Source organism: Trichechus manatus, unplaced genomic scaffold (assembly GCF_000243295.1).
Source record: "Trichechus manatus latirostris isolate Lorelei unplaced genomic scaffold, TriManLat1.0 scaffold00004, whole genome shotgun sequence".
NCBI lineage: Eukaryota > Metazoa > Chordata > Mammalia > Sirenia > Trichechidae > Trichechus > Trichechus manatus.
In genome coordinates, this window is record NW_004443940.1 from 21,255,083 (window position 1) to 21,268,474 (window position 13,392).

The following is a 13,392-nucleotide window of genomic DNA, read 5'->3' on the forward strand; positions in this document are numbered from 1 at the left end:
AACCCAGTAAGAGCTGTTTCTTAAAAGGTGGAAAACTGGCACCTGTGTGTCTCCCTTGCACCGTAACTTCTCCCTATACAGTATTCCTAGCCTCTTGCTTCCTCATCGAAGACAGATTGGGCTGCACCCAAGAATCAGTCACACTGAGGTTCGAGCCAGAAGCAAGAGCCATACCTTGATGTATCCTGTGAGGGCAGGGCCCTTGCTGCTGCTCTGCAATGGGGATTAAAACACTCCTGAGCCCAGCTGCTTCATGAGACATGATTAGGTGCTCACTGAATGAATTTTAAATGTGATAAAATTATTTTCAAAGCAAGATCCTAGGTTCTTGGCTTATTTCATGTAATTAAAATAATTACAACATTATGCTAAAGCTAGGCCTAATACCATCATCTTAAATTCTACTTAAAAGCTGAATTGTGCTGATTCCATGATCCCCTGTATCCACTGTCTTCATGGGAAGCTGTATGGTACAGTGGTTAGGACTTTGCGCTTTGGATGAGACTGACCCCCTGGATTTGATTCTTAGCCTCTTGTCTGCAAATGGGGACAGTAATAGCTCTGTAGGGTCAGAGTCTCTGGGTGGCACAAATGGTTAAGTGCTCTGCTACTAACCAAAAGGTTGTTGGATCGAACCCACTCCGAGGTGCCTTGGACGAAAGACCTGGTGATCTGCTTCTGAATGGTCACAGCCATGAAAAGCCCATGGGACACACTTCTGCCCTCACACATGGGTCACCATGAGGTAGAATCAACTTGACAGCAGCTTTTTGTTTGTTTGTTTGGGTTGTAGGGTTGGGGAGAGAATTAAATGAGCTAATTCATATAAAGTGCTTAGAGTAGGGTCTGGTACTTAGTAGGCATTCAATAAATAGCTAGCTGTAATCATTACTAGATGGGTTGCAAGGATGAAGACCTGGGCCACTGCCTTCAAGGAACTTGCAATCTAGGGGGAGGCAGAGGTAGGGCAATGCAGACAAACGTACAATTACTTGCATTATAAGCAAGCCATTCCTACCCTAGGGGCCTCCACGAGCTGCTCCAGCACTACAGCACGTGTTCTGATTGGGTGGTGCCTGCACTGTGCTGGTTATTCAACATTTTGAATACCACTCCTGGGGCAGCCCCATACAACCTCTGAGGCTCCTATAGAGTGACAGAGGGATGACTCCTCAAAGGAAAATCTGGGGGCTGTTGGAAAGAGGGAAGAGGGACTTGGAGCTAGAGAGGCAAGCAATAAATGTCCATTATAGAAACCAGTGAAGGCTTTTAAAGTCCCCTCTGGTTGCAGTGGAGAGGATTGGGGTGGGGGACAGGGATAGAAGGAGACTATTCCTTTTGACCAGAGCAGAGAAGATGGTGGCTTGGATGAGGGGTTGACAGTGCAGGTGGAAGCAAACAGATGGACTTGAGTGTTGGTTAGGCTTGGCTGCTAACCAGAGGTTGTCAGTTCAAATCCACCAGCCGCTCCTTGGAAACCCTATAGGGCAATTCTACTCTGTCCTATAGGGTCACTATGAGTCAGAACTGACTTGACAGCAATGAGTTTTTAGGATATAAAGTCCAGGAACATGGCAGTTAGGTGTATATGGTGGGGTAAGGGGGCATCTATGGGTGACTTCTTGGTTTCTACTTTGAGAAATGGTGAATGAGAAAGAAAGGTATCATCCAACTGGGTTGGTCTGGGAAGGTTTTACAGAGGCAGTGGCATTTGAGGTGAGCATTTAAGGATGAGACAGATATCTTCAGTCAGAGAAAAGTAAGCATAGCCCGTTCTCCTGGGAACCACGTGAGCAAAGGAAGAGAGACATTCAAGTACCTGCCGTGTTCAGAAGGTAAAACCGTACTTACATTGAATATGTTCGTGATATTTGCTAAAACTCCCATCACTGAGCCCATGGTGTCTTTTTTTTTTTCCCACTTCCTAAAATTTATTTTTTTGTTGTTGGGAATATACACAGCAAAACATACATCAATTCGACTGTTTTTACATATGCAATTTAGTGACATCGATTGCATTCTTTAAGTTGTGCACCAGTTCTCACTCTCCTTTTCTGAGTTTTTCTTCCTTCATTAACTCACTGTGCCCTAAGGTTCCTGTTTAATCTTTTGAGTTGCTGTTGTCAATTTGATCCTATATAGATAGTTCTTAAAAGAGCATAATGCTCAAGGCAAGCCTTCTTGTACTAGTTAGGCTAAATGATTGTTCAGTTTTGAGATGACTTCAGGGGATATTTTTGGTTTAAGGTTTAAAGATTATCTCAGGGCAATGGTTTCAGGGGTTCATCTAGCCCCTTGCCTCCAGAAAGTCTGGAATCCATAAGAATTTGAAATTCTGTTCTGCATTTTCCCCCTTTTGATGAAGATTCTTCTATGGAATCTTTCATCAAAATGTTCAGTAATGGTAGTGGACACCATCCAGTTCTTCTGGTCTCATGGCAAAGGAGGCAGTTGTTCATGGAGACAATTAGCCACACATTCCATAACCTCCTCCTATTCCTGACTCCTTCCTCTGTTGTTACAGGTGAATAGAGACCAATTGTTGTACCTTGGATGGCCGCTTGTAAGCTTTTAAGACCCCAGGCACTGCACAATGAACTAGGAGGTAGAACAGAAGCACTAAACAAGTTATTAGGCCAGTTAACTGAGATGTCCCATGAAACCATGACCCTAAACATCCAAACCAAGGAACTATATTCCATGAAGTGTTTGGTTGTATATAAGCAGCCTCAACAGCTTTTTTTTTTTTTGTTATTGTAGATAAATCTATCACACAACTTTTGTCAATTCAGTTTTTTACATGTATACAACTTATTGACAGCAGTTACAATAATCAGCTGTGCAACCCTACCCCATGGTGTTTTTTTTAACGGATTTCTTATTTGCTCTCCTTACAGAAGGGTTTGCAAAAAGAAAGAAGACTTCCCTTTGGTTTGCTGTCTCTCTACTGGTGGTGTCGATCTTCATACTGACCATAGGCCTTGCTGCAACGACCAGAACCGAGAATGTAACCGTGGGAGGCTATTACCCAGGAATCATTGTGAGTGTGGCTGAGGAGGTTATGGATCTGTGGGATCTGCCCTGAGGTGCTGGGGTAGGAGGGACCAGGGCAATACAGATACCTATATGGTTGGGTGACACATTCAACTCCAACTCCACAGAGTTGGAGGGCTAAGACAAGGCATCAAAACTTCTATTTGAATTTGTGGTAGGCAGAATAGTGTCCTCCATGCCCTTGGATGTTCATGTCCTAATCCTTGAAACCTGTGAATATGTTACTTATATGGCAAAGGGGAATTAAGGTGGCAGATAGAATTAAGGTTGCTAATCAGCTGACCTTAAAGTAGGGAGATTATCCTGGATTATTTGAATGGACCCAATGTAATCACAGAAAAAAAAAAAAAAGGAAAAAACCAAACACATTGCCATCAAGTCAATTCTGACTCCTAGAGACCCCCTAGGACAGAATAGATCTGTCCCGTAGGGTTTCCAAGGCTGTAATCTTTATGGAAGCAGACTGCCACATCTTTCTCAAAGTGAAACAGGGAGGCAGAAGAGAAGGTTCGGGTTATGTGGAAAGAAATTGAAGATGAGGGAAAGGAGCCGTGGACCAAGGAATGTGGACAGCCTCTGGAAGCTGGAAAAAGCGAGGAAACAGATTCTCCCCGGAGCCTCCAGATAAACACGGCCCTGCCAGCATCTTAATTTTAGCCCCGTGAGACCCATGTCAGCCTTCTGAACTCCAGAACTATAATAAATTTGTGAGGTCTTAAGCCACTAATTTTATAGTAATTTGTTACAACAGCTATAGAAAATGATTGTAGTATTAGTTTTACTTTGTTTCCAAAATAAAAGGAAACATTTTAGTAGTACTCTTAAGACACTCTTGGGCTCCGAATGGTGGACACGTTTTACTGTGTATGTGGAGTGATCAGTAAGGTGAATTTATGCATTGAATTATTCTTGCTTTAGCCAAGTTAATCCTTGGAACATGGGCAAGTAGTTTAAAAAGATCCCTGCCAAGAAACCAAGGATTGGAGATTATGTTAATGATGCCGTCATATGGAAATAACAAGATAATGACTGAGCTGACATGGTTCCCCTTTTGGGAAGTAATGGTGAAATCAAGGATTGTCTAATCATATCTGGCAAGAAATTGACCCCCCAAATTCAAAATAATCTGGAAGACTTTCTGAACTATGAATTTACATCCACTGTTGTTAGCAAAAGGTCCCAGGGTGGTGCAAACGGTTTGAGCTCGGCTATTAATTGAAAGGTTGGTGGTTTAAACTCACATAGTGGTCCTTGGAAGAAAGGCCTGGCAGTCTGCTTCTGTAAAGTTTACAGCTAAGAAAACCCTATGGAGCAGTTCTACTCTGTAATATATGGGGTCACCAGGAGTCGGAATCAACTCGACGGCAGGGGGTTTGGTTTGGTTGTTAGCAATGAAATTTGTCCCAAATGTCTACTTTGTGCACAGTAGACCTTTGTTGAAATGCCTTTGTATCAGCTATGATGCTCTTTAAAATGGACTTAAACTTTGAGTTGCTGTATCATTAAGCGTTAAACGAAGATTTTTCAAAAAATGAAACTTACTTAATCATATTATTCTCATTAACTATTGTCAAGATTAGTAATAACAGTGATAACATTTTTAGCAAGAATAAAATGATTTTTAGCACTTTTTGAAAAATATTTTACAAATATTGTTTCTTTTATCTTTATATTAACCTTTATTTTTATATTTTGAATATACTTCATAAATGCACACTGTTGTTGTTGGGTACTGTCCAGTCGATTCCAACTAATAGCAACCCCATGTGATAGAGTAGAATTGTCTCATAGGGTTTCCTGGGCTGTAATCTTTACAGAAGCAGAACACCAGGTCTTTTCTCCTGAGGAGCTGCTGGTGGGTTTGAACTGTCAACCTTTTGGTTAACAGCCGAGTGCTTAACTGTTGTGCCACCAGGGCTCCTTAAATGTACACTATACCTAACCAAAAAAGAAAAGAAAAAAGCAAAACAGAAAACCCATTGCTGTTGAGTCGATTCCCACTCACAGCAACCCTATGGGACAGAGTAGAAATTTCCAATAGGGTTTCCAAGGCTATAAGTCTTTACAGAAGCAGATTGCCACATTTTTCTCCTGCAGAGTGGCTGGTGGGTTCGAACCACCAACCTTTCGGTTAGCAGCCGAGTGCTTAATCACTGTGCTACTGGGGCTTCTTGTACACTACCTACCTGTATATAATTTATAAATAAGCATATATAACTAGTATCTGTGCTGAAAAAGTTTTAGTGATAAAATTGAGGTTGATGAAGCTTTGGACACACCTGTCTTATATAAAGAAGCTTTTCTGTTGTAGTTCCTGGAAAGGAAGGGTTGAAGATTCGAACTGCAGAGGGCTTGGGGCTTCCCCTAGTGGTTGCAAGGATGCATCATCCTAGACGACTTTTAAAATATCAAGATTAATATTGAGTAGTGGAGCCCTGGTGGCTCAGTGGTTAAGAGCTATATATAGCAAGCCATGGCTGCTAACCAAAAGGTTGGCAGTTCAAATCCACCAGCTGCTCATTGGAAACTATGAGACAGTTGTACTCTGTTCTATAGGGTCACTATGAGTCGGATGTTACTCGACTGCAGCAGATTTTTTTTTTTTAATTGGATAGTAGTTCTTTCGTTTGTTTTTTAAGCTTCAGTTATTTAAGATTTCCTACCTCAAAATTCTATTCAAAACATGAATGGGTATTGTCAGAGCTATGCTCTGTAAGGAACACATTTCCTGGACAATGAATTAAAACTATTGGCCAGAATGAAGTTAGCTTTAGCCCAGACAGTTTTGAATGTAAACTATGAAGGGGACAAATGAAATTAACTTAAAGAGCATGTGGTTAAAAACCCCTTCTGCAGAGATCCAGTGTCCAACTTAGAGGTGTGAAGGAATGAGTTAATCTCAGGAAGAAATCGGGGCTGGAATGTGATTGGGGAACACCTCAATATTTTGGAAAAAAAATTTTTTTAAATCCACAACATGAAACTTTATCGATGTATTTTAATGCCTTTATGCTGGAGTTGGGATTTTGATATTTTTGGACTGTGGAGTTGAATTGTTATATATTAAAGCTCCACAGAAAGAAAACATTCATCTTTTCTTCTTTCTTGGGGATTCGTAAATTATTGGAGAAAACTACATGTGCGTATGTACGTATCGCCAGAGAGATAATTATAAAGATACAACTATAGACATAAATATGTGCAATTTTTAGCACATTCAACTTGACACCACATCCTTAGAAACTACAAAACGGTGTCATGTCACTCTATCAGCACGCCCGCCCCACCCAGCAGAGTGCCCAGGTCTGACCCACAAGCCATTTGTTCATAAGTTCGACTGACACTTACTTACTGGCTGTGTGAGCGTGACTCACGCTCCAGATTTTGTGGCTCTAACTCAAGAGATTTCAGTTCAGCAGCTGTATATTGTCTGGGAGAGGCATTTTCAGTGGGGCATTGCTGAAACTCAGTGTTCCTAGCACTGAGGGGAGTGAATTTAAAACATTTCTCCCACCAAATGGGAGTGACAGAATAACACACACCTGTGCCAGCTGGAAGGAGCCCTGGTGGTGCGGTGGTTAAACTGCTCGGCTGCTAACTGAAAGGTCAGTGGTTCGAACCCACCAGCTGCCCTGTAGGAGAAAGATGTGGCAGTCTGCCTCCCTAAAGATTTACAGCCTTGGAAACCCTATGGGGCAGTTCTGCTCTGTCCTATAGGGTCACTGTGAGTCAGAATCAACTCCATGGCAACAGATTTGGTTTTGGTTTGGTGCCAGCTGGAGGGCACTCACACGGAGGAAGCCTTGTTCCCAGGTGCTCCGATTCCCGTTTTTCAGATGCGAGCACCCACCTGCACATTTTCTTCCATGCTCCAGCAACATTCTTCTCCTTGGTGAAGTCAATGGCTGAGGCTTACACACGGAACAAGAGGGTTCTTCAAAAGAGCCCTTTCTTTTTCTTCTTCTTTTATTATAACATTTGCCAACTCAACATTTTTGTAATTTAATGATGTCGATGAGATTAATCATGTTGTGCAACCATCACCCTAGTCCAATTTTCCATCACCATAAACAGAAACTTACTGCTTCCTAAGCAACGCTCCTTCCCCCTGCCCCCTGCCCCTGGAAACCACTGGTAAACATCGCTCTCTGCACATTTGCCTTTTCTTGTTATCTCATGTAAGTGAGGTCATATGATATTTGTTCTTTCCTGACTGATTTCACTCAGCATAACGTTTTCAAGGTTCATCCACGTTGTAGCATGTGTCAGGACTTCATTTCTCCAAAAAAGCCCCTCATTTGGCTCTGTCCTCCCAGCCCAGAAAAGCCCCGCCGCCTCGTTCTTTTCCTGGCCCCACCTGGGCTCCTGCACCCACATCTCACCGCTCACCTGCCAGAGCCCTCTGCCAGAGCCTCTTTTCTCCCCTTCCTCGCCTTCACTAAGATTTCCTGTTCTGTTTGTTCAAAGTGACAATTAAGTGCATCTCTAATCGCATGTCAGTAGGTGTTACTGTATTATGCTTCTTTGGAAATACACTTGTGTTTTAGTTCCCTGACATCTCACCTGAAGGAATAATTCTCCAACTGTGGAACTGCAGATAGGTCCAGTAGAAGACAGTTTAGCTGGCTCACTCACCTCACAACCAGATGCGTAGAAGATGAGTTATTATGAGGATGGAGGATGGAGTCCCTGGGTGGTGCAAACGGTTAATGTGCTTGACTACTAACCGGAGGTTTGAGTCCACCGGAGGTGCCTTGGAAGAAAGGCCTGGCAATCTATTTCCAAAAAAATCAGCCATTGAAAACCCTGTGGAGCACAGTTCTACTCTGATACGTTTGGGGTCTGCCAAAAGAACGCACAAATCTTTTCTGGAAGAAGTACAGCCAGAATGCTCCTTAGAAGCAAGGATGGTGAGACTTCATCTCACATACTTTGGGTGTGTTATCAGGGGAGTTCAGTCCTTGGAGAAGGACATCATGCTCAGTGAAGTGGAGGGTCAGCGCAAAAGAGGAAGACCCTCAACTGGATGGGTTGACACAGTGGTCGCAACAATGGGCTCAAGCATGATGATTGTGAGGATGGCACAGGACAGGGTAGTGTTTCATTCTGTTGTGCGTGGGGTCTCTGTGAGTCAGAACCAACTCGACAGCACCTAACAACAACAACAGTGGCGGGAGAGGAACCCTGGTGGCGCGGTGGTTAAGCGCTCAGCTGCGAACCAGAAAGTCAGCAGTTTGAATCCACCAGCTGCTCTGCAGGAGAAAAGACCTGGAGATCTGCTCCCGGAAAGACTACAGCCTGGGGAACCCTATGGGGACAGGTCTGCTCTGTCCTATGGGGTCGCTATGAGTCAGAATCGACTCAACGGCAACAGGAGATTTTTGGTTTTTTTTTTTGGTATAGGGGAGCACATTACTCTTACTTTCTGTAAACGAGTTGAACTGACGTATACATTAAAACTATTTGAAGTGAGGAAAGATGTGTCATGTTTCTGCAGCTTCTTTGAAACTATATCCATTCACCTAACTTTTAATGAGCACAAGAAGCCCACCCAAATGAGAACGAACCCATCTGCCAGTTAGCGGTTGACTCTTCATAAGGCGGGAACGGCTGGTCTTAGCCCATTGGATTACATGTTTTATGAAGGGTCACAGGCCCATGTGCATTATTTACTGTTAGCTGTCAGGATCCAGCTGCCAGGTGTGCTAACCTGGAGTGTTTTCTCCTTTCTTGTTTTTTTCTTTTTCCTTAGTTGGGCTTTGGATCTTTCTTAGGAATAATTGGCATCAACCTGGTGGAGAACAGAAGGCAAATGGTAAGAAAATCCATTGTCTCTTTCAAATGTGGGGTGAGGAGGGAGTGTTAGCTCCTTGGTAAAGAATGTTACAGCTACAGGGGGTGTTCCTACAAAAGGTCCACCCCATTCCAACTACTTTCAGGACCATTGCTTATGGATCCCCAGGCCGTGCACTGCAGAACCCTAGACTTTAGGGCATATTCATCTGAGCATGGCCCCTTGGATTGTGTAGGGTACATCCTTACAACCCCACACAGTGGCCCTAGTAGCTAAGGTTGAGGAACAGGAAGAAAAGATCAGAAAGTGGGGTTGGGGGTGTGGCAAATTAAATTAAATCATGGTATATAAAGTTCAGGGGAAAAAAATATGTGACTTAGCCCATCTCCTTTTTGAATCAATATCCCTAGAGTTTCCTCTTACATTTGGGTTAAGTTAATATTTAGGCTCTAGCAGCCTGAGGAGAGGCTAGATAAAAATGGAAAAGTAGGAGGGAGCCCATAGTCCACAAGGTCTTTATAGAATGGAAATGTAGACCTGGCGCCCATCGTTAGGTAGGCAGTCAATGATTATAGAGTATAGGAACGGTTATATTGATCAGTTTTAAAAAGCTGGCGTCTTTATTAATCATTTCAATTTAGAATCTTTTTTAAAATTAGGTGAAACTTTACACAGAGCAAGTTAATTTTCCATTCAACAATTTACACACAGATTGTTTTGTGACATTGGTTGCAATACCTGCGATGTATCAACAATCTCCCCTTCCACACCCCAAGTCTTCATTTCCATCGTCCGTTTTTCCTATCCCTTCCTGCCTTCTCGTCATTGCTTTTGGGCAGGTGTTGTCCTTGGTCTCGTGTATGTGATGGAGTTAAGAAGCACGTTCCCCATTGTCTTATTGTTTGCTTTTTAGACCTGTCTAGTCTTTGGCTGAAGGGTGAACTTTGGGAGTGGCTTCAGTTCTGAGTTAAAAGGGTGTCTGGGAGCCATAGTCTCAGGAGTTCTTCCAGTATCTGTCAGACTAGTAAGTCTGGTCTTTTACTGTGTGTGTGTATTTGAATTTTGTTCTACATTTTTCTCCCACTCTGTTCGGAATCCTCTCTCGTGATCCCTGTCAGAGCGGTCAGTGGTGGTAGCCAGGTACCATCCCATTCTTCTGGGCTCAGGCTGGTGGAGGCTGTGGTACTTCTGGTCCATTAGTCCTTCGAATTAATATTTCCCTCATGTCTTTGGTTGTCTCCATTCTCTTTTGCTCTGGACAGGATGGGACCAGTAGACGTATCTTAGATGGACACTCGCTAGAATCTGTTTTTTCAGTGTACTCCTTGGAGAATATATCTCTAAGAGTAAATAATTGACTGTTGCCAATTCACTGTGGTAGCCAGTATTGAATTTTAAGAACAGCATTTAGAAAGGATGTGGTTGGGTCATGGTGACCGTTTGTATCCCATCTCCACATTATCACATCAGATCGTGCTGGTATTTCCAGCTCCTCCCTGCGCTGGCTGTCATTTTCTCATCACATTTGCGGTAGCCTTGCCCCTGGCTTTCTCACCAGCGGGTGAAGAGCCCGCAGGGGGCGAACCCCAGACAGTGACGGGACCTGATTATCCCTGTGTGTTTCTCCACGTTCCTGTGCCCTAGAGGGCAGATGACAATGACTTAGCTGGGGGATTCATTCTCATAACCTAGCGCAGGATGGAGAAAACCGCTGCTGCTTTTTAAGTAAGAGGAAACTGACACGTGGGTGGATGGCGCCTGATTGAAGGAGGGTGGAGGGCTGGGGGTGGGAGGATGATGGCTGTAAAGAGAGACTTTGGTTCTAGTTAAATGAAATGTTTGGCTCTAAATACCGGGAGATGTGATGCATTGCCAGGCGAACTGCGGGTCCTCTGCCGGTGGTTTGATGAAAGAGACGGGCAGACAGGTCACTGGTGCCTTTTCCTCCTCGCGTCTCATTCCTAGTGCCCAGCGGCCTGGCTTCATGCTTTTCCTCTGTGCCTCCTTTACGTCGTCCTCCACCCCCTCTCCCCAGTCCTATCTATTCTCCCAGTTTGCTTTGCTTATAGCTGGAAGAGGTGGCCTCCTCGGCTGCCCCCCATCCCCTAATCAATCTCTTTCATCAGTTGTGCAGCCAAGGAGGTGAGTGGAGGCTGAAATTCAATCCTGGCTGGGCTCCATCAAGCTGGAGGAAGAGGAACCTTTTTATAATTTCTCTGCCTGAGGGGGCTTCTTTTCTGGTAATTAAAACCAAAAAACCAGTTGCCGGCGAGTCATTTCCGGCTCATGGAGACCCCATGTGTGTCAGAGTAGAACTGTGTTCTGTAGGATTTTGTACTGCTGATTTTTCGGAAGTAGATGGCCAGGCCTTTCTTCCAAGGTGCATCTGGATAGACTCGAGCCTCCAACCTTTTGGTTAGCAGCCAATTGGCATTAACTGTTTGCACCATCCAGAGACTCCAGAAATTCTTACAAAGGCTCCTTATATGCCCTGCTCACTTGAATGATGTTTAAGAATCTATAATGAGGAAAAATATTTTATCCCATGTTTAAACACATTAAATTTAAACTACCCCAGGAAGAGATAACTAAGTAATTTAAGGTTATACTAAAGTGTGAGGGATTGAAATAATTTCCCTCAGAAAAAGCTGGTTTTGGTGAGAGGGGCTCCCTGCTGCATGAGGGTATTTTACCATTTAATCCCAATTTATCTTTCCAACTGCGTCTCCTGCCCCATCTCTTCCCGCACTCGTGTTCCTGGTCCACTCTATTTCTCAGTTTCATTGGCAGAGCCAGCTATCTTGCTTGGCATCTTTGCACACTATTATGGATTGAATTGTGCTCCCCCCAAAACAGAGTTGAAATCCTAACCCCTGTACCTGCAAGGTTCCTGGGTGGGACTGAAAGGTTGAAGGTTTGAATCTACTCCAAGGCACCTTGGAAGAAAGGCCTGGTGATCTACTTTGGAAAAATCAGCCATTGAAAACCCTACACAGCACAGTTCTACTTTGACACACATTGGGTTGCCATGAGTAGGAATTAACTCAAAGGTAAGTGGTTTTTTTACTGGTAACTGTGAATGTGGCCCTGTTTGAAAATAGGGCCTTTCCTTTTTTTAGGTTAATGAGGTCATACTGGAGTAGCATGGGTCCTAAACCTAATCTTTTTGAGTGGTGTCTTATAAAAAGAGCAGAAGACTCTCTCTCTCTCTGTGTGTGTGTGTCTCTCTCTCCCCTTCTCTCCCTCCCTCTCCCTCCCTCACATGTGAGGATCCATCTACAAGCCAAGGAATGCCCAGGGCTACCAACAAGCAGGAACCCTCCCACCTAGAGCTGGTGCCCTGCTTTATTTCTGCTCATTAAAGCCACCCATCTGTGATATTTTTGTTATGGCAGCATTGGGTAACTAACACGCACACATGTTATCTTCAGCTGGGAATGGTCCATCCCCTTTCTCCTTTTAGCAAATTCCTAGAAGGCCCAGCTCAAATGTCACCTCTTTTAGGAAGTCTACCTTGACTGCAAGGCTCAGAGATCATGCTTCCTTTGTACTCCCATGACACTCCCCCATACATCAGCTAAAGCATTTGTTTTGTCGCATCGATGTGTCTCCTGCACCAGCCTAGGAGCTTCCTGAGGACCGGGATCCTGGCTTGTTCATCTCAGCACCCCTAGTTTGAGCACAGGCCTGGCACACAGTGGGGATTCAGTCCATGTTTGTTGGATGAACAAGAGGCTGGCACCTGGTGACTGGCATGCTTCTGCATCTCTCTGGGGTGCACTGGAGCCCAGGTGGCGCAGTGGTTAAGAGCTCAGCTGCTAACCAGAAGGTCGGCAGTTCAAATCCACCAGCCGCTCCTTGGAAACCCTATGGGGCAGTTCTACTCTGTCCTATAGGGTCACTATGGTCGGAATTGACTCGACAGTAATGGGTTTTTGGTTTGGGGAGCACCAGCTCTGTGTACCTGGGATTGCTGGTGCACCTTCTGGAGGAGTGGAGATATAACCCTGCCCCAGAGGGCAATTCTTGGCACCTTTTGGCCTATAGACTGAGCGTCCCCTGATGTCCTTTCCCCCATGACTTTCCAAAAGAAGCAGAAGTTGGGATGTGAAACTGGGTGTGTGACTCTGTGTTGGGCTAGAATGCAGCATAGAAGACTTATGGGAGGTTTGGACTTAATCTGCTCCCTGGAGGTCTGTTTCTATGGCTTTGATAAAAGCAATGTAGGCACTAGACGGAGGGTACAAATCCAGAAGTAACAGCAGATAGCAGAGCAGCATGGGGTCCAGCTCTCAAGCAAGCATCCCTGGACCCCAGGAGATGCAGAATCCCACCAGGTCCCTCAGACCAGAGTCCTCTGACTGGGGTTGGTCGTGAAGCCTATACAGTGTCATTTCTGCTTTCTCAGAGAAAGTATTCTTCCAGGCTAACTTTGTATGATAAACACACATTTCACTACCTAACATTCGATTTGATACATACAATAGCTGAAACCTGGGCCCATCATTTAGTAGCTTTGTGACCTTGGGAAACTTAACCACTTT

The 13,392-nt window shown here is 44.2% G+C and overlaps 1 protein-coding gene across 1 annotated transcript in view; it reads left to right on the forward strand.

Moving 5' to 3' along the window:
* Positions 1–2,854: 2,854 nt before the first annotated feature.
* The window catches only part of TMEM255B (transmembrane protein 255B), a 109,844-nt gene continuing 99,306 nt past the window's right edge, over positions 2,855–13,392 (forward strand). The window contains exons 1-2 of the mRNA XM_012555709.1: positions 2,855–3,040; positions 8,807–8,869. Of these exons, the coding sequence (XP_012411163.1) occupies positions 2,855–3,040; positions 8,807–8,869 (249 nt within the window). The remainder of the gene's footprint in view (positions 3,041–8,806; positions 8,870–13,392) is intronic.